Source organism: Podarcis cretensis (assembly GCF_951804945.1).
Source record: "Podarcis cretensis genome assembly, chromosome: 8".
Lineage (NCBI taxonomy): Eukaryota > Metazoa > Chordata > Lepidosauria > Squamata > Lacertidae > Podarcis > Podarcis cretensis.
Window position 1 is genome coordinate 53,912,045 of NC_137177.1, and position 26,901 is coordinate 53,938,945.

The 26,901-nt window shown below is 44.0% G+C and overlaps 1 protein-coding gene across 1 annotated transcript; it reads left to right on the forward strand.

Annotated features, from left to right (window-relative positions):
• Positions 1-1,182: 1,182 nt before the first annotated feature.
• On the forward strand, positions 1,183-26,358 carry LOC307223095 (dual specificity protein phosphatase 22-A-like). The gene is made up of 9 exons (XM_079988936.1): positions 1,183-1,333; positions 2,027-2,357; positions 2,530-2,634; positions 7,223-7,256; positions 8,825-8,907; positions 13,064-13,113; positions 17,582-17,656; positions 21,362-21,533; positions 25,215-26,358. The coding sequence occupies exons 3-9, from the start codon at positions 2,581-2,583 to the stop codon at positions 25,425-25,427; spliced, it is 681 nt and encodes a 226-aa protein (XP_079845062.1). The 5' UTR covers positions 1,183-1,333; positions 2,027-2,357; positions 2,530-2,580; the 3' UTR covers positions 25,428-26,358.
• Positions 26,359-26,901: the final 543 nt, after the last annotated feature.

The following is a 26,901-nucleotide window of genomic DNA, read 5'->3' on the forward strand; positions in this document are numbered from 1 at the left end:
ATGGCAGTGATAAGTCACATTGGTGGCAAAAACAAATATGACTGCAGAATATCATTAACTTGAAATCTACATTGCACTAGATCTGATCTATGTTGCAGTCTGCCTCTACAGGCAGCTTTAGATGTCATGACACTACTTTGAGAAATCCATCTGTGAATGCTAATTCATAATACCTTGGTGCTCTTTAGTGTAACTTGGAAACAATCCAAGATAGGAGGAGGCCTAGTGACAGATAATCTCTAGTGCTGCTGCTGGAACTCTCATACCTGATTTTTTCTGTGGAGGTGGTTCATGCAGTCAGTTGGGAGTCTCTCCCCCTCCCCCCAAAAAATTCCATGGAGAATCAATGCACAGAGAAGAGGAGGGAGTGGGAGGGGTCACTCCTGCTGTTCTTTCCTTGACCTGCATATTGAGCTGAAAGTGAACACGACTGATGCTTGTTCATGCACAGCAACAAAAGCCATAAGCTACTATAGATCGCACGGGCTGTTTGCATAGCTGTAAAGGTTCACATCTGCAGAATACAGCTGCAGGACCATGAATGATCCTGTCACTATTACTGCATGGGAAAGATTTAAATTTTGCCGCATTCAGGGGATGTATTGACATAGGTGTGAATCAGCCCTATCGGCTCTTGTCAACCCCTTTATACTATTTTATTACATCTATACCCCACCTTTCGTCCAAGGAGCTCCAGGTTGTGTACAGGGTTCCCCTCCTCCTTTTGGCTGGCCCAAGGATAGCCAGTGAGCATGGCTGAGAAGGGACAGGATTTCAGCCCTAGGCACTTAGCTCTTAAGTCTGATGCTTTTAACCACTACACCACACCGCCTCTCTTGTTGTGAATAGCATTTTGCAGTTCATTCCCTGGTGCTAGGGATTTGCAGGTCAGCTAATAAGCCAGCTGCGTCCTGCGTCCCTTGCAGCCTAGCAATATACGGATCGCTTGGGTGGGGGAGGTTACCCTCTGAGCTGAAGTGCTTTGCCTGTGGCTTGTGCCTGAAAATAGCAGTAGCTGCCTTCACTGACTCTACAGTCGCTGACCTGCTTTCTGAATCCCTGTGAGAGAGGCCGGCTGGCCTCTGCAACAGCACCCTCTTCAGGTGAATCCTGATAATGTACCAAAACAGAGGTCCCTTTCCCGCTTCCTTTCTTTGGAGGCTGGCTTTGGAGAGATGCAAGCAAGGAATGAATGAAGGTATCTTGGCCAAAGAAAGCATGACTGCAGCAGAAAGGAGCTGATGCCTCTGCTGGCGGATGCGCTTTGCTGCTGTCTCCGAGGAAGCTCCTAGCAGGACTCCAGAGCAGCCGAACTGGAGCCTTTACCTGAGAGGTAGGAATGGGCAAATGACAATTTTACTTTCTCATTTTTCCAAACCTAAGTTCAGTTTTCCACATTTCTGCATCAGTTTGCAATTATCTTTTTTTTAAAAAATATTTTTTTAATTCCAGCCTATTCCCCTCTAATACATTTTTGTATGCAAAGTATACACATTTTTGCAAAAAACAAAACAAAACCCCAATACAATGCATTTTTTTTGTACATGACTTTTCTTCCTTTATACATAAAAATGTAAGGGAGGTTAAATGGAAGCGGGAGGTGCTTCACAGAGTGGTTTAGCAAGTCACTCTGTGAAGTGCCTCTTCCCTCCTTTAAAAGAGAACGGAGCTGGGAGCAAACTGGGGGGGGGGAGGCAAGGGGATGGGTGAGGGGTAAAGGGAGCAGTGTTTGGTCAGGGGTGGGGGAAGGGTGGCTGGCAAATGGGTAGGCAGAGTTGGTGGGCAGAGCAAGCGGGGGGGTGGGGAGCCCCTAATATCAACATATACATTGACTCAAGCCTGCACATAATGCAATGTCTGTGCACATTACTGGGCTGGGTAGCTGCGGTGCAAAATCCAGAGAAGTGCAGATTTTGAAGGGTTTCTGTGATAAGCAAAGTCTGGGGGACAGCTGTTTCCATTAAAGCCCCCCCTTCCAAAGTTTGTTTAGGGTGATGTTGATTTCCCCTCTTTTTGTCTTTTTCAGTAAGGCAGAACCTCTGCATTGCAACAGTATGTTAGACATTTCACTTGGCAGCAACAGCTGTAGCACAGTGACTCATGAAGCAGAGATGGGAGGGGAGTGTGTGTGTTTGTGTGGCAAACATCGATGCCCCACACAGGAGTCCGCCAGCAACTGACCAAGGATCCCATGTCACAGCTGGTGACGTAAGATCTGCAGATCTGGATGAGAATCCCGAGTCCCCATTCCTCCGTGTCCTGTTGTGACCCTTAATATTATCGCCACTGCTTCTCTCTCTGTGTGTGTCAGTTCCTGCCTGGTACTCTGTCCTCCCGCTTCAGATGCGGCAGAGCTGGTAAGTGTACGGAGATTTCCTGCAAGTCCCCACCCCATAATAACCAGCGCATGCTCTTCCTGGCCCATAACACTCCTCAGCAGATAAACGCACCTTTCGGAATGAGTCAGAGGAGGAAAGCAAGTCTCAGTTATAAGGGTGTTTCCCTCCCTTTTCTCTCCTTGTTTTGCAGTGCCCTGGTGACAAACAGGGAAACTGGAATGAGCAACTGTGGGTTTTGTGTATGAGCCTGCCTGCTGAGGAACTCAAAGGTGGCATGGGGACCGGTATGAGTAAGGTACAATCCTTGGGGTTCATTGCAACTTAGCAAAAAGTGGGAATGGGGGTGGTAAGGTAGTATTTTATTTTATTTGTTGCATTTATATCCCATTGTTTCCTCCAAGGAGCTCAAGCTGGCTTACATGGTTCTCCCCCTGTTCATTAAATCCCCACCACAACCCTGTTAGGCTGAGAGGGACTGGTCTTCAAGGTCACCCAATGAGTTTCATGGCTGAGTGGGATTTGAACCCTGGTCTCCTGGGTCCTGGCTGGACACTTGGCCAACGAGACTGCACTAGCACGACTGGGGCTGATGGGACTTGGTAGTCCCCCAAAATCGAGAAGGGACCAGGTTGGGGAAGTCTGCAGTGAAGCAATTTATGTCAAAGAAATAAGGCTCAGTTTGAGTGGTTGTGGAGCAGCTGGTGGCGCAGCAGGGCCGCACCCCAGGGCCAAAGTCCAGTCTCCTGCCCTCCCCCACCCATGACGAGGATGGAAGCAGCAGCAAACAGGCACTGTATGCTGGGGCTGAACAGGCTTGATACTGGCCATCCCAGTGTCCTCCCTTCCTTTCCTTTTTAAAAACACTTTATAATCTTGTGGCAGCCAGGTAGGCATGTAGACGTTTTTATTATTTTTACCTTAAAAATTGGCTCATTATTGTCGGGTATGTGTTAACACCGCAGCAGCAGCAAATTCTAATTATCCATTAATGTGGCTGTGATTTAAGTGAGTCTAAGCATGCACACCAGGCATAGGAAAACTTGGCCCTCCAGATGTTTTGGGACTACAACTCCCATCAACCTTAGCTAACAGGACCAGTGGTCAGGGATGATGGGAGTTGTAGTCTCAAAACATCTGGAGGGCCGAGTTTGCCTATGCCTGATGCACACTTTCATATTTTTAACCGGGGTGGAAAAACCGACTTTTTTGGTGGCTTTTTGCTTAAACACAGGGGTTTTCAAACTGTGGACCACCAGTGGTCCAGAAACTTCACTCAGGTAGTCTTTCAAAGCATGTTTGCATTCAGTAGTCATATTGATTTTCAATTGTATGTTTATTGCTTCTTTCATTAGAAATTCAGTTTGATTGATTGCAAATTGTAATACAATAGTATATAGTAATGTAAAAAAGTAAACACTGAGTCAGTGTGCTCAGAATGTCCAGAAAGACCAGGGTTCAAGGAACTGAAGCTCACTGGTGACCTTGGGCCTAACCTACCTCACAGGGTTGTTGTAAGAATAAAAAAATGGAGAGGGGAGGACCATGTTAGCCACCTTGAGCTCTCTGAAGAAAAAGAAAGTGGGATATAAATGCAATAATAAATGAATGAATGAATGAATGAATGAAGCAAGCAATAAAAATACAATTAAAAACCATACAGTATTGAGCACAGTGCATCACAACTGCTACAACAGACAAAAAAAACATTCAGCAGTAAACCATCAGCAATTTTCACATGGTCCTTGGTGAGCATGGCTCTAACATATCAGGGATGCAGAGGTAGTTGTAAGCCATGGAACAGCAGGGTAGAGGGAAAAGAAGCATTGACTGTCAGCTCCACGACTGAAGCAGCGCACCTGATCATTGCTGTAAGACCATTAAGTCCATCGTGTAAATTTATCCAGCTGCTCCACCGAAGAGCACTGGATGGAAGGATGAGCTGAGAAGCTGCTAGTTCAAATTTTCATGACATAAGAAGACCCCCGTTAGATCAGGCCAAGGGCCCACCAAGTCCAACACTCTGTCTTCACAGTGGCCAACCAGATACCCCAGTTGGGAAGTGAGCAAGCAGGACCTGAACACAACAGCACTCTCCCTGTTTGAAATTCCCAGCAACTGGTAATTCAGAGAAATACTTTCCTATTGCGAAGAATTTACAGTGGCCCCAAGCAAGCTATATTCCCTCAGCCTTCCCTGTCTGCAATATGAGCGATAACAACAATGGCCTACTTTGCAGGGATGTTAGAAGGATTACTAAACTATTGGTCTGTGTTTCCAGAGAGCCCCCAACTCCCTCCAGTTTACTTTTCCCATTTGGTAAGCCTTCCATCCCACTTACACTTGCTGCAGCCTCCTGTTTTTATCAGAAGACATTCAGCAATATTGGTTGGTATTCTTTTTAACAACAACAACAACTCACTGAAGAACTATTTGTCTAACATGCAGCTGGGTGCCTGGCAGTGGGATCAGTTTACTGCCTGTACAGGGAAAGTCACAGCTTTACTGAATTAAAATTAGATCCTCTGACCCAGATAAAAATGCCTGCTCAAATCAGAGACTGCCGACCTCCCTGTTTCTGGATTGAAATAATTGCGGACAAGAGGTTTTCTCAGCTGGCTGGCTCACTTTCCTGCAACGGTAGGCAGGATATTCAGCAGAGGCAGGTCTATGAGGGCAAATGGGACACTGTCCCACCAAACTCAGCCTGCTCCTACTTGCCTGCATTCCTACTTCCAACCAGTTCAAGGAGGGTGGCCCTGCCTGTCAGCTTCATCTTCCTTAGTCTCAATGTTGCCCTTGTAGAACACAGCAGGGAGGAGGATGGGGGCAAAACTAGTTGGCTGAGTTGGCTCAGTTAGTACAGTAATTGTCTGCATCTGCCACTGGCTTTGGCTCCACCTACTGTTGGGCTCCCTGTCTTACACCCTACTAGCTCCTATAGGCACCGCCCACCATGGAGGATAGCTCATTGTCATAATGCTTTCTACAAAATCTGACTCATTCAGGTCCTAGTCTAACACTCTAACCACTATACCACACCGCCCAAGTTCGTTTTGTTAGGAGGCAGGCGGGGAACACAGCACATTGTAATTGTTCTTTGCTCTTCAGAGCGGGAGGAAGGAATGAGAGAGAGGGGGCCTGTTTTGTTCAGATGTCTCGAGCTAAGCATTTAAAAATAGCACCCTTGTGTGAGCCTGCTCTGGTTGCCGTCTCTCGTAGTGGAGTTGTTTGGAAGATCTGCGCTGGCTGCTATAGAAACGCAAAACAGAGCCGTGGCGTCTCTGGGCTGCAGCAGACCCTTGCTGCTGGTGTGAAGCCAAGCCGTGTCTGTTTGAAAGGTCACGCCGGGAAGGCTTGATGTTTAGGTTGCCTGGCGCTTGGTGTGTTCCTTCTGAGGCTGGCAGTGGGCGAAGGATTCAGAATGCTGCTTTTTAAAAGGCACCAAATCTATGGCCCTGTCCTAGAACTGAGCTTGCAGTCCTCTCATAGGAAGCTGGCATAGACAGATAGATAGATAGTTAGATAGATAGGGAAGTTTTTAATATTTAATGCTGTATTGTTTTTAACACTTGATTGGAAGCCGCCCAGAGTGGCTGGGGAAACACTGCCAGATGGGCGGGGTATAAATAAATTATTATTATTATTATTATTATTATAGATAGATAGATAGGTAGGTAGATAGATAGATAGATAGATAGATAGATAGATAGATAGATATAGATGATAGATAGATATGCAGAGTTGGATCATGTGTGCATCTAGCTCTGGCTGGCAGTAGGTTCCCATGGTTTCAGGCAAGGAGCTTTTCCCTGACCTACCTGGAGACATGGGTGTATCCAAGGGGGAGGTAGCTGCTCCCCCAGATCAAGTAAAACAATAGAAATACTTAACTAACCAATCACGTCAGTTCTGCCCCCACTAACGAAAGTCCTGCCCCCCCACAAAAGTCCACCCCCCACAAAAATCCTGGCTACGCCCATGCCTGGAGATTCTGAGGGTTGTATCTGGGACCTTCTGCATGCAAAGCAGATGCTCTGCCTCTGAGCTACAGCCCTGCCCCCAAAATCTGTTCAGAATTCTCTCCTCTCATGCTTTCTTCATTTCAGAAGCCGAGTTTGGGGATTGGGAAGTTACTGCAATGGTTAAAGAATTGGGTGGGGAGGGGAGGAGAAATCCATATTGGTCTACTGCAAATCATTCAGTGATCTACCAGTAGATACTGGTCTTCATTCTGTCTACCCTTAGTCAGCTCAAGGATTGACCTGTGCTCTGGGAGAAGGGATTGGGGAGGAATTTATTTCCATTCACATTTGAAGCTGAACTTATCAAATTCGCACTTCCTGAAACAATATGAGAACAATATAAAATTGAATACATTAATGGACATATACCAAAATGCATTATGAACACTTGCATGCAAAAACATGTATGTGACTCAAAACTGGGTGCAAAAATGTGCCAGGAGAAATTCTTCCCCAAATGTGGAAGAATTTCCATGAGTTTTTTTTTTTAAATGAGACCATTCTTGCAGAAATGTGGAGAATTGAATTTAAGATTAGAAAAATGAGAAATGAAGACAACAAAAATAGGTAGATACTTCCATCTCTTTTCCTCTAAAAAACATTACTGTTAAGCCTACCTAGATGCATAGAAAGTGTGAATTTTAATTATTATTTTTAGTAATTTAACTTTCTGTATGTTTTAAAATATTGTAATATTTTCTTTTGTTTTCTTGTTTTATCTTTTTGTAAGCTACTTTGAGGTTTGCTTGTTTTTTTGTTTTTACAATCAATTTTATGAAATAAATAAAAGAAGCCCAGGAGGATCTTGTTCACAAGGGACAGCGCCTGCAGCACTAATTATTTTTCTTGGCTTATTTTCAGGTTGTGGGGGGGCTGTACCTTGGAAACATCAGGGGTAAGTGTTTTTCAAACTCTGCCTGTCTCCTAGCAGATGTTGATTATGAACAGTGTATGTGGCCTCTTTTTCCTCCTCCTCCTAGAATCTAGTACAAATGTGGAATGATGAGCTGGTTTCATCTTTGCATGGTGTATGTATTGCTATAGATTTAGAGTATTATTACTTATCCCTACCAAGACCAGGAAGTGTCCTACTAACATAGATTGATATAATGCAAGGGAGCCATGTGTTTCACAAGGCATATGTGCCATTTTAACATAAAGGTAAGTTATGTGCCATTTTGGAAAAACAAAATTTCATTTTATGGTTTAGCATTGCTTTTATTTTGAGTTACGTATGGGGCGGGGAGGGCACAACAATATTTTCAGTGCTTCTAAGTGTTATGTACTGAAGTTCTCACCCTGGGCCAGCAGGGGGATACTGTAGATGGTTTTCACTCAGGTCCACATATGCAAATAAGGGATTGAAAGTGATGTTCAGTGATTGGATAGTTACAGAAAGTTGTTACAGTTGCGTTGTAGTGGAGCTCTATATAAGCAGGCTGGCTGAACCCTTCAGTTAAGTTAAGTTCTGTTCTGGCCTGTGAATAAACAAGAGCTGTTTGAAGAATCGCTGTGCCGTCTGATATGTCTACCCACTATTTAACACTAAGGGTCTTAATCTGGGGCTGGATCCATCCAGATGATTTAATGTTATAAAGCAAGAGTGCATGTTCATAATTTCTTCATAGTTAGTTTAATCTGTAGTTGTTTATTTGCATAATATATACACCGCTTATCAAGTGCTTTCCCCAGAGGGTCTTATACATACAGTATTCGAAAAGAGAGAAAACAAGAACAAAAATGCAAAATAAAAATCACACAATAATTTATGGTAACAGCATTAAAAGCCAACCAGTCCCCTTGCAAACACGTACACACTAGAAAAAATAATAATAAAAAATCAGCCCACATATTAGAATCAACCAGTGGCGTAGCGTGGGTTGTCAGCACCCGGGGCAAGGCAAGTAATTTGCGCCCCCTAACCCGTGGATTTGCGCCCCCTAACCCTAACCCCCAGATGTTGCGCCCGGTGCGCCCGGCCCCCCTGCACCCCCCACGCTACGCCACTGGAATCAACAGATTAGAAGGTGGGGACAATCACAAGACAGAATGCCTCCTGTTGTGAATGGGAAAGACTGAAGTTGCTCCTAATATATGTGTGGGTGGACTGCTGTGGTTTAATTCAACAGGAGGTGGAGAAGTGGATGAACAGCTAAATAGTGTCCAAATGTGGGCAAATCCTTGCTTAACACAAGGACCAAAGTAGAAGCTACACATAAGTACCAATATCTTTACTTGAGGGACGTTTTGCATTGGCTGGAAGAGAAAGGGTCAAGTCCTCCATAGCACTTTTCTGGTGATAAATCTACAGCTTCCAGAGGGTGCTTTTCCCTTAAAAAAATGGGAGAAAGTTTACATACATCTTTCTATGTAACATCCTGTTTTGGTCTTTGCTGGATTAAAGCAAGGGTTATGAACTAATGCACCTTTTTATTCATCTTGGATGTCTCTCTTTCTTTCCAGATTCTGAGGACAAAGAGAACTTAGTGAAGAATGGGATCACACACATCTTGTCGGTGCATAATAATGCTAAGCCTGTGCTGGAAGTGAGTACGGAGAGGAGATCTGGAGCATCTTGGATCATAGCAATAAGGAGGAATCCAATTACTTAAAACATGACAGCTGGAAAATATGTAAAATGCTTTAGGGACCCCAGCTGCAGGCCATTTGCCACCTTATTCATTCATATTTCTTTGGCTTCCCCAGCTAAAATGTGAATGCATGAAGGTAATTATTTCTGTGGTGAAGTTAATGAAATGTCACAAGCCAGTAGAGGGCAGTGCAATTACAGAAATGATTATGCCAGGTTTCCCAACCCTCCCTCCCTCCACATACTGTACATTAACAGGTCTTGCTTTCAGTTGTCTTGTAATGCCAGATTTGCCTAGTATACGGATGGGGAATCTGCATCCCTCCAGATGTTGCTGGACTACAGCTTCCATCATCCTCAACCACTGGTCATACTGGGGTGCTGTAGAAAGAATGCAGTTGGTCAAGGGAGCCGTGGACTCAAAAAGGTTGAGAACCTCTGGACTAGATGAACCTCAGGTCCCTTCCAACCCTGTGATTCTATGATTGGCTAGCATTTCTCCAATTTAAATGATAATAATAGTGGGTTTTTTTGTTGCCTTCAGGGCTAAAAGCAACTTAAGGTAAAGGTAAAGGGACCCCTGACCATTAGGTCCAGTTGTGGATGACTCTGAGGTTGCGGCGCTCATCTCGCTTTATTGGCCGAGGAAGCCAGCGTACAGCTTCTGGGTCATGTGGCCAGCATGACTAAGCCGCTTCTGGTGAACTAGAGCAGTGCATGGAAATGCCGTTTACCTTCCTGCCAGAGCGGTACCTATTTATCTACTTGCACTTTGACGTGCTTTCGAACTGCTAGGTTGGCAGGAGCAGGGACTGAGCAATGGGAGCTCAGCCCTTTGTGGGGATTTGAACCACCGACCTTCTGATTGGCAAGTCCTAGGCTCTGTGGTTTAACCCATGTCCCATAAAAGCAACTTAAAACATAATAAAATGTGGCACATACAAACTGCTTCTTATACTCCGCCTCCTCAGCTCTTTAGCCCTCACTTTGGGTTATGGTTTTGCTGTAGGCCCTCCCTCTCCAGCATCTTACAGTTACGTTGGGGACTTTTTTGTTCAGATAAAATGGAATTAAACATGGCCAACGACCAGGGGATGATGGGAGTTGTAGTGCAACAACATCTGGAGGGCCAGAGGTTTCCTGTATTTGGTGTAGGCAATACTGAGCTAGATGCGCCAATTATCTGATGATACAAGGCACCTTCTGATGCAGCTGCTGCTAATAGCAGTTTATTCTGCTTCCCTGATGTTTCCTTACCTGATAATTTTCACACTTTATGTGATACTTCACACAGCCAAAGAACCACTTCTGGAAATCTAGCAGCTGTTCAGTGCTTATTTCTGTGTTAGCTGTTTCCAGGGCCACATTAACACCTTGAATTTAAAGCATTGTGATGCCACTTTAACAGTCATAGTTCCACCAAAGAAATCTGGGGTGGTTTACTAATCAACTCCTCTTCACGGGAAACTCTGAGAATTGTAGCTCTGTGAGGGGAATCAGGGTTCCCCTAACAGCTCTCAGCACTTGAACTAAGTGAATTCCTTAGGGCAAGCCATGACTGTTTAAAGTGGCATGATAGCACTTTAAATTTATAGAGTAAATGTAGCCTAAAAGACATGTTAGAAATCAGGATAGCGGCACTAGCACTGTAACCAGTAAAACTAATGCAATAAACCGTATGACTGAATACAGCTGTAGAGAGTTGTGTGTGTGTACTGATGGTGTTGGTTTTGGGTGGGTGAATTTGCCCAGCCGATACATGCTGCTTTGCTTCCCAAGAAAATACAGTATGTATTTATTTTGAAAATGAACTCCATGAAAGCCATTTTCTTGGTAAGAGATACTGACTAATGTCATCAAGGGGGGGGGGGCGGGAAATCAAATGCAGGGACCAAAAACCGCTCACCAAAGCCGCAGCTGCTTGGACCGCATCTCTGCAGACTTGCCAGACAGATGGCAAATGGGCGCAGAGGTCTTACAACATGATGGAGTGAATGAGGCCGGGGAGAAAAGGGGAACTGGAAACACACGGGTGCATTGAGCAATTTGTCACTCTGGCAAAAAGAATTGCAGAGTCAAGCTCCTTTCCCATGCCTAGCCCTCCAGCAAATGCTGAGAGAGTGTGCATGGGGGTGGGGTGGGGGGGTCCCATCTCTGGTAGTGAGCAGGGGTGGGAGGAAGCTTCTGTGGAGAATAGTAATTAATCCTGATGTGTATTGTTGTGTGATTGCCTGGGAAGGATGGGGTGGGGTGAGGACAGGAGAGGGAGAGGTTAGCAACTGCCTGGAAGATTTTACTGTTGCAAATGTGTTGCAACACTGTCCGCAAAAAGTATTTTCGATACTAGTGGTGTTGTGTCCCCCCACCTTAAAAAAAAAGCAACAACGTACGTATAGATGAACCAAGTTGGGAATGACTTGGTCCAATAGAAAACAATCTGAAAATTGTGCAGCAGCAGCAGGTAGACTCAAGTTGGATGAGGCCTCTGCTCTGTGGTGTGCTTAGTTTGATGGTTAATTTGGATTATATCAGTGCCCTCTCTCTTTTTCTGCATCTGAACATAGGAAGCTGTGATATGCCAGCACAAACCATGGGCTTCTCCAGCCCTGTATTGTCTACTTACGAACAGATAGTTGGTGGCAGCTATCCAGGGTCTTGGGAAGAGAGAGAGCTTTCTCCACAATCACCTGCCACCTGAGGTCCTTTGAGCTGGAGATACAATGGTACCTCAGAAATCGAACGGAATCCATTCTGGAAGTCCGTTTGACTTCCAAAACATTTGGAAACCAAGGCACGGCTTCCAGTTGGCTCCAGGAAGCTCCTGCAGTCAATCAGAAGCTGCAGCAGCCCCATTGGACGTTCGGGTTCCAAAGGACGTTCACAAAACCGGAACACTCACTTTCAGGTTTGCGGCGTTTGGGGGCCAAAATGTTTGACTCGCAAGACATTCAGGATCCAAGGTACAACTCTATTCAGGTTTCACATTTAAGCTGATTCAGTGCTCTTGCACAGCAAACCTTTTCCACCATAGCATTAGGCTTATAGGGATGAGAAAAGTGATGGGAAGATGCAGTGGAATGCCTGGGATATTTGCTTGACAACGACATTTAACTGTGATTCCTGCATTGCAGAGGGCTTGGACTAGATGACCCCTGGGATCCCTTCCAAATGTACAATTCTAACCTGCCTGAAAACAAATAGGAATGAATGCTCAGCAAGCAGCTGATGTTGCTTAGCGCCCTCGCAGACCTAGTGCAAAGAGATCAGGGAGGGTTAATGCTCAACTAACAGGTCATCTGACAGAAACCATCTTCATTGGGGCTGATTAAAGCATCATAAAACAGTGAGCAAGGTTTTATGTTTCCTAGAACTCTTCCATCAGGCTGGCTGCATCTGATCAGAACTCTTCCATCAATCTGGTGCAGAGGGTGTAATGCAGTTTTGGGGCATAATTACCTGTTATGCTGGGGCTCTGTAAAGGGAAAGCATCATAGGGGCACAGTTTGAAGCAGGGAGCCCTGGAGCACCTCAATGATCCAGACTTACAAATAGTGCTGTTTTCCATAGTGCCACAATTATTATTTTTCAAATGACAACATTTTAGAGTTGTCCAACAGAAGTACCCCTGAACCTGGATGGGTTACTATGTCTGCAAATTTTACCCACTTCTGTGGGTAATAATAATAATAATAATAATAATAATAATAATACGCCTCTTATCTGAGTGGCTTTCAAAAGGGGGAAAAAAGTTGTGGCCATGTTTTGATTCCCCAGTCATGCCTGGTGGTGGAGGGAATGAAGCAGAATCTGACCCCAGAGCTGGACCAGGTAGTCTCCAATTTAGTCTAAGCCAACTCAAGTCTATTTTACAATGTTGTGGTCTGAACTAAATCTCGTGGTCAGTACACATTTCTAAAATGGAGCTCCAAGATAATGAGTTGTTTGGCTCTTAATCAGATGAGGTTGTGCTAAGTGCAAATAACAAATCTGAGGTTACGCTGAGGACTATCACAGAACAATAGCAGATGTCCCGCCATTTGTTTACTGTGCTGTGCCTCTTGCATGAAGTGGAATGCACAAGTCCCTTGTAAAGTTTGTCTCTTTTTTCACAGGACATGACCTACCTCTGCATATCAGCCTCAGACTCTTCGAATCAAAACCTGTAAGTTCTCTCAGGGTTTTCAGCCTGTATACAATGCAAACATGCTAGCTTTCCTGGAGAGCAATCCTGTTTTCCTCACTTGTTGTTCATCAGAGAAACCGGTTTTGTAATCAACACACTGATCCATCTTATGTTAGTGCATGGAGCAGAGATGGGAAACCTCAGGCTGGGCCCTGAATGTGGTCCTCCAAGCCTCTCCCTGGCCATGCCCTCATTTCCTTAGACCACATCATTCACTCATTGACTCTGCTTGAGTGCTTAACCTCGAATTTGTCCTTGAACTCTGACACTGCCCTTCATTTCGCTGAATGGAAGACAGTGTGAAAGTGTGTAAAAACTAGCTGTCTGTAAAAAAGGAAAATTCACATTTGGTGCTCCACCCACTTTTGCCTCCAGCCCTGCCCATCACTGGCATGTGGCCCCCAGAAGGCTGCTTAGAAGGCAATGTGGCCCTCAGGCTGAAAATGGTTCTTTACCCCCAAGACGAAGCATGACCTGATCTCTTTTCTTTTATGGGCACAGGATTCAGTGTCTCAATGTCAACTGAAAAGCTACCCCCTCAGATGAAAGGGCCCCTTCCCTGAGCTAAAGGTTCCCTCTGAGGGGACTGAGAAGCTTGCCAAGAAAGTCCTGCTCCAGCAAGTTTTTTTTTGGGGGGGGGAGGAGAGGGTGTTTTGTTTATTCTCTTCCCTTCTTATTTCTTTTTCTTTCAATCATAACATGCCTCTAAGCAATGGGCCACAGGAAGGAAGTTTTGCTCTTAAGGGGTTATTTTCTGCACATTGCATTAGACTCTGAATTTCACAATCCTGGTGAACTTAGAAAGGTTCCCCCCCCCCCCCCAAGAGTCCAGATGAGACTGGGTGACTTGGAATGACCCATAGTTAGTGGGCTGAAAGTGGGGGTTGTGACCCATCACCACCCACTCTTGCTTTCCAAGAGGGTTTTAATGCCACACCTGCAAGATCACAGCCTCGGTGATCTTAACCACAGCCTTAACCACAGCCAGCGTGGTGTTGTGGTTAAGAGCGGTGGACTCGTAATGTGGTGAACCGGGTTCGCTTCCCCGCTCCTCCACATGCAGCTGCTGAGTGACCTTGGGCTAGTCACACTTCTCTGAAGTCTCTCAGCCTTACTCACCTCACAGAGTGTTTCCTGTTGGGGAGGAAGGGAAAGGAGATTGTTAGCCACTTTGAGACTCCTTAAGGGGAGTGAAAGGCGAGATATCAAGTCCAAACTCCTCCTCCTCCTCCTCCTCCTTGCAAATTGGTCAAGAATGATGACTGTACCATTTTGTACATTCACAACATTCAGAAACTTGCAGTGAAAGAGTGGAGGAAAAACCATGTGGAGGTGCTTTAACCATTCTGGTCATGAGTGGAGTAGGCCAGATAAAGGGTGCTATGTCTGATCATGATGGAAAAGACCCACAAGTAGCCTCTGGCTCTCACTTCCTCCTCTTCTCCTTCAGCCCTACCACCAGGAGACTGGAAGCTTCTCCCCTGCCATGTTTGTTGTGTCTTCCAAACTGTGGTTAATCTTAACTATAGCTTGTTTGAGACTAGCCAACTTCCAACCAGGGGTTATGAAACATTTTATAATTCATGGCACAACAGGTGCTACTCCTGTAAGAAGAAGAAAAACAGAGAAAACTACACACTGCTGTAGGGTCATTTATTTATTTTAATAATGCATGTACCACTTAATATGTATTTGGGTAAAATAGGAATGTAGCATGAACTGCATATTGTGGAAAGTTGCTTGTTTGCTATGCATCTGGACATCTCTTAAGTTATCATCACCTAATTTTACATGTTAGTTCCTGAGATCGAAGAGTGGGTTTTTGTCTATGCTGAGATACAATTGGGTGCCATTTGGAATCAAGATGGTGGGCTTGAACCTTTCAAAACTGCACTGATTGTAGCCACTGATTTCAAAATTGCACTGATTTTAACCAAGGATTTCAAAACTGCACTGATATTTTAACCAAGGATTTCAAAACTGCACTGGTTTTTAGAATTCCTGAGCAACAATGGGTATGAGGTTGCTAGTATATCTTAAGATCAGTTAAAACTAGTCATCTCATCAGAAAAACTCACTTAAAATGCCTGAAATAAAAAGTGTGTGCATCCTGCAGAGAAGAAAATTAATTATTATTACAACAACAAGAACAGCAGCAACGAGTGGTGTAGCGTGGGTAGCAAGCTCCCGAGGCTGTGGGTAGCGGGTGGGTAGGAGGGAGGGAAATGGACAGAGTACGCATGTGCGTTCAACTGCCTAATGGTGCCAACATCACCCAGGATATTGCAGCCACAGAGATAAGAAAAGAAGAGTCACTCTGTTGTATGGAAAGGTCACTTTCTGGTTCTCATGGAGAAGCCGTTTTCAATGGAGCCCAGGGACGAAAGTGGGCAGCTGTACTGAGGCAGCAATGGGTATTGAAATTTTGCATCCCTGACAATGTTGTGTGCGGGACAACTGCCCTATGGCTCCCCCACACTACACCACTGGCAGCAGCAACAACAATTCCATTTTGACTTTTAAATAAACAACAATTGCACTCAGGATCTAAAAATAGATTACCAAATTGAGAGGATTCATTACCTCGTCATCCACTTCTCATCAGGCCAGAGTGAAGAAATCGAGAAGGGGATTTTACAGTACCTGAGTGTTATTTCTGTGAATGGAAACACCTTTTGTTGAGGTGTCAAGGACCTGGGATGAGTCTCCTTTTTCTCAGCATGCCTCAAGTTTACCAGGCTTATCATCAAGCAGGAAATCTGACTGCCACGTACAGTGTTAAGTGCCTCTTTACTGGCATTGCTTCTGGCGCTGCCCACACCTTTGTTTGGTTTCATTTTTCTTTCATTTCCTTTTCGTAAGTGAAGGTCAAAGGAGGTGCTGTCAGTTCCTTTGCCAGCATCAAAGGAGTGGCACTAAAGGGTGAAAGGGAAGGGGGAGGGGCAGGAATGTGCACAGATCTGACTGCAGGTGTGGATAACTCTCAGTGATGTGATGCAGTGATCTTGTGCCCCTTGTGTGCAGACTTAGGAGGGTGCAGGCTTGCACAGATGCCTTATACTTGTTGGCATTGTCTCGGTAGACAATGGAGGAGTGCACCACCTGCTGTGGCTGTAGAGACTGATACAGGACAGACATGTTTTGTTGCAGCTAGGGCAGACCAAGGCATTTAGTTGTGCTGCTGCAGATGCACCATGGCATTTCTTCTCCCTGAGCTCCTCACAGTCATTCCTCGTCTGGTCACTGCTATGGATACACGACCTGTCTGTCTGTCTCCAGGCACTGCAAGGGATCCCCACAGGGCAGGGCTGATGTTGTCAGCCTTCATGTCACATTTGCAGACATCTTAGTAACACAGAGTTGGTCTGTCAATGTGCCTGGAGCCTGAAGTCAGTTCCCCATAGAGCACGTCCTTGGGGACTGAGCCTTATACTGCCTAATTCTGCCTTATACTGAGTCAGACTGGCGGTGGCTCACCAAGATTTTAGACAGGGGTCTAAACCTGGAGATGCTGGGATTAAACCTGGGATCTTCTGCAGGCTACTCATGTGTTCTGCTACTGAGCTACAGCACTTCCTTCTTCATCCGACCAACAAGCCATCTATTCCATCAGCCACCTTTTCACCAACCAGATGCCTCTGGGAAGTCTACAAGCCTCTCCTGCAATTGCGTTTAGCATTCACAGCTATACTGCCATTGGACAGTATAGTTCTATAGGTTCTATTTAGCTACCAGCACACCTATGAGCCACTGATAAGCTCATTTCCTCCATGAAATTGTCTATTTCCATTTGAAAGCCATCTAAGTTCTCCAGATGACCAATTTATTCAGCATTCTTCCTGATTGGCTTGCACAAAGCTAATGCAGAGGTTAGACTTGGTCTGGTCTTTATTGAGCATTCATTCTGATATGTTTGTGGGGCGGTTATATGGCAATGAACGTTCATCTTGATTTGTTTGAGGGGTGTTGTTACACCTTCCCATTAGTCATTCATTCATTCCATATTTTCCAATGCATTTCCTTGTCACTTTTCTAACTTTCAATCTGTCCTGCAACATACTGACACTATTAAGTCAGTTGCCACCATCACATCAAGTGCATTAAAAAAAACCTTCATGAAAATTATTCAGCACGTCAAAGCAAATTTCTGCTAATAAACACATTTTTACATGCAGTTTTTACTCATTCTCACATTTTTGTGAGCATTTCCCCCTAATTTAATGCATCTTTGTATGGTATTTTCATTAATACCTTCATTTATTTGCACCCTTTCCCCTAATATATGCATTTTTGTAAACATTGTTCCATTGGAGAACTGCATCACAAAATTTTGGATGAGTAACACTTTTTGAAGGATAGCTGTGATTTGGTTCACATGCTGAATCAATTTTCACCTTCATCTCTAGTTCAGGGCAAACAATTCCTAATTTTTCTTCTTTGCTCTCAGGATACAACACTTCAAGGAGTGCATCAAGTTTATTCATGAATGTCGGCTACACGGAGGAGGATGTCTCATTCATTGGTGAGCTGCTTTTCTCTGTATTTCCTTTTCAGGATGGGGAGCACACTATAATATATATATATATACGGACATTTATATATCTCTGGAAACCTGCTGGCAGTCATTCCTAAACTATACATACATACTCAACTGATTTGGCTCCCTTAACCTTGCAGGTTGATTTTCACTCAGGCTGGAAACAATCGTTGACTGAAAAGTGGCAGCGTTATGGGTTTTTCCATGAGTTATCTTATCTTCATGGGAAATGAAATTGCTTGAACAATACTCAGACAACACATTGCAGATGCTGAATGCCAAAATGATCTAGGTTTAACTTCAAATAACATGCTAATTGACAGAGTACTTCAATCCTATAAACCAGTCAGCCATCTTTATCTGCTCTCTGTTCCAAAACACCACAGAGTCTTCACTCTGGTGCATTTAAATGCTGTTACACCAACTGTTCTGGAGGGGAGGTTTCAGAGAATTCCCTAACGTCAATGTAAATGTGAATTGGGAAGGAAGATTCAACAACTCATGCTCTTATGTATTGCTCTTCTCCTCATGATATACCTAACATTTTTACTGGAAATTTCCAGGGGATTTGGATGCATTTTATGCTTCCAGATCACAAGGCACCCACCTCTTCCAGGATGGCTAAATACCTGCCAGGGACTAATTTTAGCAAACTCACAATTCTGTTCTTTGTGACTGGTGTTCTGCAGTACAGTACATTTACTAGTAATTTTATTGTTATGGTTCTCTATTTTGTATGGTTTTATTTTATTTTATAAATTTGTACAAAGTTTCTTTTTTGAATACTGGTCAGTGATCATTATAAAGAGATTGATTGATATATATACATTTAGGTCATGCAAATTTGCTAGAGTTTAATATAGGCTGAGATAGGAGAAAAATAAAGGCTGCAATCCTATCTATGTATACTCGGGAGGAAGCCGTATTGAATGTAGCGGGACTTTAACCACTTCCAGGTGACAAATTTATTGAGCATTCAGCTTGATTTGTTTGTACAAAGTTTGCAGGGAGGTTAGATGACACCCAGTAGTCACTGAGAGTCCATTCTGATTAGTTTGTGGGGAGGTCAGATGTTGTTGCATCAAGGAAACATTATCCCACACTTTTCTGTGCTTCTTCCCATTACTTTCCTTATTGCAAAGAGTCTAATTTTTTTTAGGGGGGGCTGATTTGTTGTGCAGAAGCTCCAAATAAACTTCCCTTGCACCACCTGAATTTGCTGATATGTGATTCAGTCCCACCAGAAAATAGCAACAGCCTGGAAGCATCCCTGGGTTGTGTTCATACTACTGTTTGCTGTGCACTTCCGTGATTCCAGTGCTGGGTTTTTCATCCATGCTCACACAACATTATCCAAAATGCATATGTATCTCTTGTTCTATGGTACTACTGTTTGGCATTGTAGTTTCTCAAATGAGCGACTCGCTGACTGCAGTCCTTAAGCTGTTCCTAGTTCATATCTTGCCATGGGGTAAAGACATCTTTGCTCTGTCAGTGCTCCCTGGTGTGCACACAAACGGAGATGAATTGAAGCTGGTGCTGATGTGAACAGTTGTAACGGAGGAGGGAAGAGGTGTGAAATGCCTGGGGGACAGGGAACAACTTTGCTGAGCTCTAAGATGGTAAAGTGAGCATACTTTTACTTTAAGTGGACATGGATAGGATTGCACTGTCAACAACATTTTGCTTTCTCTAAAGCTGGATGTTATCGTTGGAATTCTGAAAGCACCAATGGCTTGAGCTAAAGAAGCAGGTCTTGCTTTTGTTCCGTTCAGCTAGCACTGAAGGATTAGTTTGGCATGCTGTTGCAGCTTTGAGCTACCCCCCCCCCAAAAAAAGGATTCCTTATGCAAGCTGCAGCAAATTTATTTAGATTTTATAAACCAGTCAATATATCATGTGGATTGTGCAGAAACCATTTGCAGAGGGTGGGGCTGGAGTATGAAGATACCCGCTGCCGACTAGACACACTCCTCTATTCTGCCTCTTTCGTTTTGCCCCATTCTTTGGATCCTAGCCAATGGCTTCATTAGCCAAGTAGAGGCTTCAAAAGGGCGATGAGCCACTCCACTCTCACTGTCAAATCCACTCCCAGCATCTGTCATCAACCATGTCCATCATTTCAAAGCCTTTTCTCCCTGCTTGTCTCTCATTTTGATAGCCAAGAGTCACACCAAGATCATGTCAAGTTTTTATACATGTAATGGTTTTTTCATATCCCACCCTGTGACTGCCATTTGTTTTAACTGTTTTTAATGCTGATTTAATGCTGATTTAATGCTGATTTTTAAATTGTTGCAACCTGCCCTGGCAACCTGAAAGTGAAGGGCGAGTCAGGAAATTAATACCACTACTACTAATAATTCTGAAATTGCTTTGATATGCTCCATGGGAAGTGAGTCATAAAATTAATCAAATAAAAAAAAAGTTTAATCTGTGACCTCTGCCTTTATGGCATTGTAAATCTATGTTGTTGATGCTGTGGGTTCTGCCACATGGCAGTTCATGGTGGAGTCCATTTTTTGCAGCATCCACACAACAGTGCACCCATCATAAGGCCATCCCATATCTTCCCCTTCCATTTCATCTGGATTTACTCTTTCAGGAGTATTCTTTTTATAACTTACCAAATTTCTGGCAGAAAAGGTAAATGAAGAAATAATATTGCTTGGCATTTTGATGAGGATGATGTCATATGGACACTGCAAAAAAGCTTGCAGGCCTGAGTAGCACAGAGTCCACAATAAACTGCCATTAGAAGTAATGAGAACAGGCCTTTTAAGTGGTGGCCCCTTGTCTGGGCAATGGTCTCTTGAGGGAGATGTACCTGGCACCATTTTTGTCAGTCTTTAGGCACCAGGCTAAGCCCTAACTGTTTACCCAGCCCTTAGATTAATTAATTTTGCCTGTTACAGGGGTGCTCATCTTTTAGTGGGGTGGATAGGACTTGTCCTTAGTAATATGTTGCCGGATGAGCATTTTATATATTTTATATTGTTGGTGGTTTTAATTTTTCCTAGTTTTACATTGCTGTTATCTGTTATATTTTAGCTAGTCAAGTCACTTTGAAACTTTTAATGGTATAAAGTTACTGGTAAATGCAATAAACAGCAACAACAAAACACAGTAACTTTAAACTGTTGTAAGTAACTCTGCATATTACACAGGGAGGCATTGGACGCATGGGCTAGAAATCTTTAAATAAATACCGTAAATGAAGACTCAAGGATTTTGAAAGCTAATAATAAAGTCAAGAAAATATGAAAAGCCCTGCTGGATTAGCCAGAAGTCCATTGAGTCCAGCATCTTGTTGCCATAGTGGTCTATCAGATGCCTATGGGAAGGTCACATGCAGGACCTAAATACATGCAGAATCTCTCCACTTGTGATCCTCAGTAACTGGTATTCAGCAGCATACTGTCTCTGAAAAAGGAGGTAGAATAGAGCTGTGGTATTTAGCAGCCGTTGATAGCCTTATCCTCCATAACATTTAGGTGGCAAAATGGTACTTGATAAGAGGGCGTCCATCTTGAATTCTATGATACATGAATGCTGTAGTGCATGTAGAAACTTGGGAATATGTCCAAGAGTGGAGGGAGCAAGACTTGGGGGTCTTGCACAATCCTAACATGGGTTTTCTTCACTCCTGTTCCTAACTGAAAACATTGCTCCTTTATTTCTGCTCAACAGCTTAGCTGGAGTGTCTCGCAGCACCACCATCCTGGTGGCCTATCTCATGACGGTCACTAACTTTGGCTGGGAAGAGTGCCTGACAGCCACCAAAGCTGTCCGTTCTTACGTGAGCCCCAACTTTGGCTTCCAGGAACAGCTTCAGGAGTATGAAGTCACTTTGCTCAAGGAGGTAAGACTTCATGCTTCTGGTCTACTAACCCAGTTGGCACTTCAGAGCAACATTTACAGGCTCATGTCTTCAGAGATAGCTGAAAGTTAGCTCTTTCCTTGTTCCTCTCTCACACACAGTGATGAGAGAGGAATCAGATTCACTTTGCACTGATAGGCAAATCTCCCTAATTCACATTTTCTGAACAATACTTGTACCAAAATAAAGCCATCCTTTGAAGGTGTCCTGGACCTAAGCTGATTGTTGAAGAACAGTGAGACAGCAAGTGAAAGTACTTTTTCTTTGCAACAATTTTTCCCCCCAGTGCCCGAGGAAAACCCAGTGTGAGCATGTCTCACAGCTGAGACTGTCCGCAGGTTCCTCCTGACTCCCAACATTTATGGGTCTAGTGCCCTGTGCTTTAACTTCCCTTCTCAGAAAGTTGTTGCTTTCTTTTAAAATAAAGAACCTCCAGGATATTCTGAGAATATCCCATGCTGAGGAGTGGGCTGAAGGAGGGTGGAAAGATGAGGTGGTGCTGCACAAGAAGGCTTTCGGAGAAAAATGTACCACAGTTTGCAAAAACTATTTGAGCCCGGCATTCCCCCAAAGGGCACAAATTCAGCTGATTTGGGCATCCCCCATGAATTCAGCTGACTTGGGCGTCAGGCATGCCTCCTTGCAGAACGGAACATTTCCCCAGGGAAGGATATTTGGTTGCTGAAGATATGAAGTGGCCCTTTTCACTCTACTACTGTTTGTTTTGGGGCATAATGCAGATCTGTTCTATGTGAAAGGGCAGGGCTGGGAAACCTCAGGCCAGAGGGCCTAATGTGGCCTCTCTACCTGGACCTTGGAACTCCCCCCAGACCATATCCATTCCCATGTGGTGTAGTGGTAAATTGTGCAGGGTCCCTTCATGGTAGTCATAAACATTATACAGCCTTCTAAGTTTATAGAACAATCTTACAATTATACAATGATAGTAATAAGGGATGCATTGAAACAATCTGTGCAGATCCCTTGTTGTATTTCAGCTAGATCTACTATTTTCTGTGCACGTGTGTGGGCAAATGATTTGGACCTAATGGTTCTGTGCTCCTAAATACATAAGCTTTGGAGGATACAGAAGAACTCATTATTCTTCCTGAGCACCATCTCCAGAGTGACCCTAGGAGCCAATCCTCAGTGGCTGACTCACCTCCTTTCACTGTGGCACCAATCAGCACAAAGGATGAGAATACTTCTTCTCAGTAGCTAAAAAGCTCCCCTTTTATGCTGATTTGGTAGCTATAGGATGCTGGAGACAGAGACCCTGCCTGCTGCAGAAATAGTAACGGGTCCGTCCCTGATTGCCTTTTTTGGTCAGCTTGTGGGCTTCCAGGAGGCAGAGGGTGGGTTGCAGAGAGCAAGAGAGGGGGTCTGCAGTGCACAGGTCTGCTACAGTGCAGTCTCGGGTTTTGTGTGGGCAGGGGAGCTGTGATGGGTTGGAGAGCAAGAGAAGCAGTTTGCAGGGGCCTAGTCCAGTGGAGGAGAGAGAGGTAGGCCCATATGCCCATATCAAAACAATTGTAATGGATTGATTTGAAGTCACGTCTGCACCAGGTAAAGTAATTTTTAGCCCCCCAATTCTCCCCCCCCCAAACCAGTCCCTTATTTGGCCTGACCAAAGGTGGCAACCCTGACCTTTGATATGATTGAACAGGGCTCCTCTTGTCTCTAGAAAGTGGCAAGAACCACTTTCACTTTCAGTTCTAAATGAAAGTCACTCTGTGCTGCAGCTATATCTGTGGGTGGAGACTGTGAGACTTGGGTGTGGAGGACTGATGTTCTGCTCCACAGGGCAAAGCCAACCAGCTTATCTCTGGTTTCTCGGGCAGTTTATGTATTTAAATATATTTTTTTGAGGCTGGCTTCCAACTGACAAGCATGTCCAAAGCAGCAGATAAGAGAAATAAAAATAGCAATATCATTGTGCTTACCCTCACTGTGAAGATTTCCAGGGACAGGTGCTTCCCTTTGTTTGGTTTTCTTGGGAAGGAGGCTACTGGTCCTGGTGACTCCCCCCCCCCCGCTTTGCAATGTTTGCATTATATTTACAGGTACACAGATTGCATGTAGGTGGAGACACAGCTTAACCATTCCAGCAGACAGCCACTGTTTCCACCAGAAGCCTAAGCTACTTGCAAAGCCCTCTTGTCTATATGGCTTTCTTAGGGTTGTCTCCATTGAAATTAATAGCCATGGCTTTCAGTGGGTAACTGAGTATGGGTATGCTGCCCACAACCTATTTTGCAGAGAAAGCAGAGAGTTTAACATGCAGAGGTCCTTGAACACTTTTGAGCTCAGGGGCACATTTGGAAATCTAAGGAATTGTTGTGGTTGCACCACAAAATACCCATTTCACAGAAGAAAAACTAGCAAAGCTCAGAACCTACCAAAAAGCAGGCAAAACATCACCCATTCAAGAAACAAACAAACAAACAAACAAACAAACAAACAATACACATTAAAAATATCTCTAGAAAACAGGCAACTTCACTGAAAGCCAAAGACTTAGTAAAACAAAGAACCAAGTCTCATACAGGGTGCAAGCAAAACAGAGTCCCCCACCCACCCAAGCAGAATGACACTTGACTTTTGCCGTGAATGCAGGATCGGTTACTTTGTGGCAGTTTGGGGTTATGGATCACATTGTTTACTTGCAAGTCCTTGATAGGAAATAAACCAAGTTTCCTTTTTACTGTGTGGCTAGCTAGCAGCATTGCACCTCCGCCTTGAAACAAAACGTTGCATGCTTTCCTGATTAAAAGAATAAAAGCTGTGCATTAGATTTCCATGGCCCAGAGGGCAGATATGTTATTATATGCAATCTTAAAAAGAAAATCCCACTGGAAGTCCCCCAATAGGCTGGGGGTAGCCCACTTAAGGACATGAATGATCAGGGGACCATTAGCACGGCTGTGCGTGGGAGGTGGCGGTGCTCACAAGGCATCCTCCCTGCGTGGGGAATCAGCTGTAAGGGTTATGTATTCATTATTTCCTAATTCTTTACTCACATGGTTTTAGGTAAGTTCCTGCAACTTTTATTCTGAGTTGAATTGAACACACAGGGTGTGATTTCCCTGCCCCCCTGTTTAACTAGCTCAAATGTCTTGCTCAAAACCAAACAGCAATGACTCTGCATTTAAAACACAGCTGCTGCTTTTTCAAAAAAAAAAGTTTTTTTTAATTGTCATATTTTTGCACAGCAAGCAGACAAGAGAGGAGGGGAGAAAGAGGAGATATTGAGTAGGATACTAATAATAACATAAGGCAGGGGATACAAACCAGAGAAACTGCTTTTGGGCAATGACATCCTCCCCACTTAGGTGGCTATTTGAAAAATGTAGTGAGAATCCATTTGCAAAATAGACTACTGCATTCACTTGTCATTTCATCATAATTGTTGAAGGCCAGGTGCTTCTGACATACACCTGTTAGGCCAGTCTTCCTCATCCTGATGCCCGCTGGACACTTAAGACTACAACTCCCACTGGCCCCCAGTCAGTAGAAGCTGATGGGAGTTGTAGTCCAAATCATCTGGAGAGCACCAACTTGGGAAAGGCTTCACTGTGCCAATTGGTTTTACCTGCATTGCCTGCATTGTCTTTGCTCATCCTTCATATCTTATGCAGCTTCTCTGGGATTTTGTCTTGACAGTACAGGGCCTGGATTCAGCAGGAGTATGGCAAGAACCCACTCAGTGACCAAGAGGACTTGCAGTGCTTACTTTCCCAGCAAGAAGAGAAAGTAAACCAGCAGCAAGGTGGACTCAGAGAAACTAACTGGATCAGTGCCCCGAGCCAAACTAGCTCTCAGCCGCATACCACCTATGACAGCAGCTGCAGCCACAGCCGGTGGATGAATAGATAGCAAGAGCTCATTAAAGACTTGGAAAAACTCTGCCTGTTATCTCTTTAAGGAGAACACAGCTTAGTTATTCTGACCCACAATGAGGAGTGAATAGATCAGCTGCATCTTGGACATGTTGTGGGTGCAATTGGCATTGCTCAGTGGTTCAGAGTCAAACTCACTCTATTTCCCACCCCCGCCTCTGCCACAGGCTTGTTGTATGGCCTTGTTAGGTAGCATCTGTTGTCTCTCTTTGGGTTGCGCCCCTGGTAGTTGGGATTAGCACAGCCATTGGGGGCTTTCTGAAGTCAATGAGAGAAAGTAAGATGATGGTTTAAGAGCCAAAGATGAGGTTTCCAGGAAGAGAAATTTGAGACACAACAACATTGAATCTAGCATGATGAGCAGATGGAAGTTGACTGGCTCATTGGTATTGGGGGTGCTTTCCCAAGTGACGTGGAGGGCTTTTGGCTTGAGTCCAGGCATTTTCATTTCTGAGGTCCTCCAGACAATCTGTTTATTGAGCATTCAGTCTGATTACACAGAGCTTAGGTTATATCCAATCTTTATTGAGTATTCATTCTGAGTTCTTTGTAGGGAGCTTATACAACAATAAACATTCTTCCTTATTTGCTTGCAGGGCATTTACAAATCTCCTTGTTAATTGTTCATTAACCACACACTTTTCAAAGCATTTCCCATCACTTTCCTAACAGCAAAAAAATCAGTTTCATTTTCTTTTTTTAAGTGGATTTGTTGCACTAGGGCGGCAAGAGGGCTTTAATCCAACAGGGCTTTAATTGCACAGAACTAAATTTCCAGGACATGCTTGAATCTTGCAGTGCTTTTCATTCAGAGCCAGCAAAACATCAGGAGCTGTTAGCTGTTGTGTATTTTGTTGCTGAAAGCCATATTCCAAAATACCAATAAATATAAAATGCACTAGAAACAATTCTTTCTTTCTTTCTTTCTTTCTTTCTTTCTTTCTTTCTTTCTTTCTTTCTTTCTTTCTTTCTTTCTTTCCGATTTCCATACTGCTTAATATATTTTAAAATATCTCTAAGTGGTGTACAGCAAGTTATAGAATCAGAATTGTAGAGTTGGAAGGGGACACAAGGCTCATCTAGTCCAACCCCTTGCAATGTAGGAATCTTTCATCAAATGTGGGGCTCAAACCCATGACACTGAGATTAAGAGTTCCATATTACAAAAATATACAGTTATCATATGAAAACTTACATTAATACAACATTACTAATAAATATAAACTGATATCAGTTCTTTCACATTTGGACATACCCTCTCTCTCAGCCTCCTGGCTGTCACCTGGAATGGCACCCATTCACCTTGACTCTCACCCAGTGCCCAAGCAAAATCTCAGCTCTCCTAGAGAAGTCTCACGCAGAGAAGGGTTGCTGATGACATCACTCTATTTTTTTATGGGCAGGCCCAATGTGGATGGAGATTCCTCAGGCTGGCCACTGCTGTGTCCCAT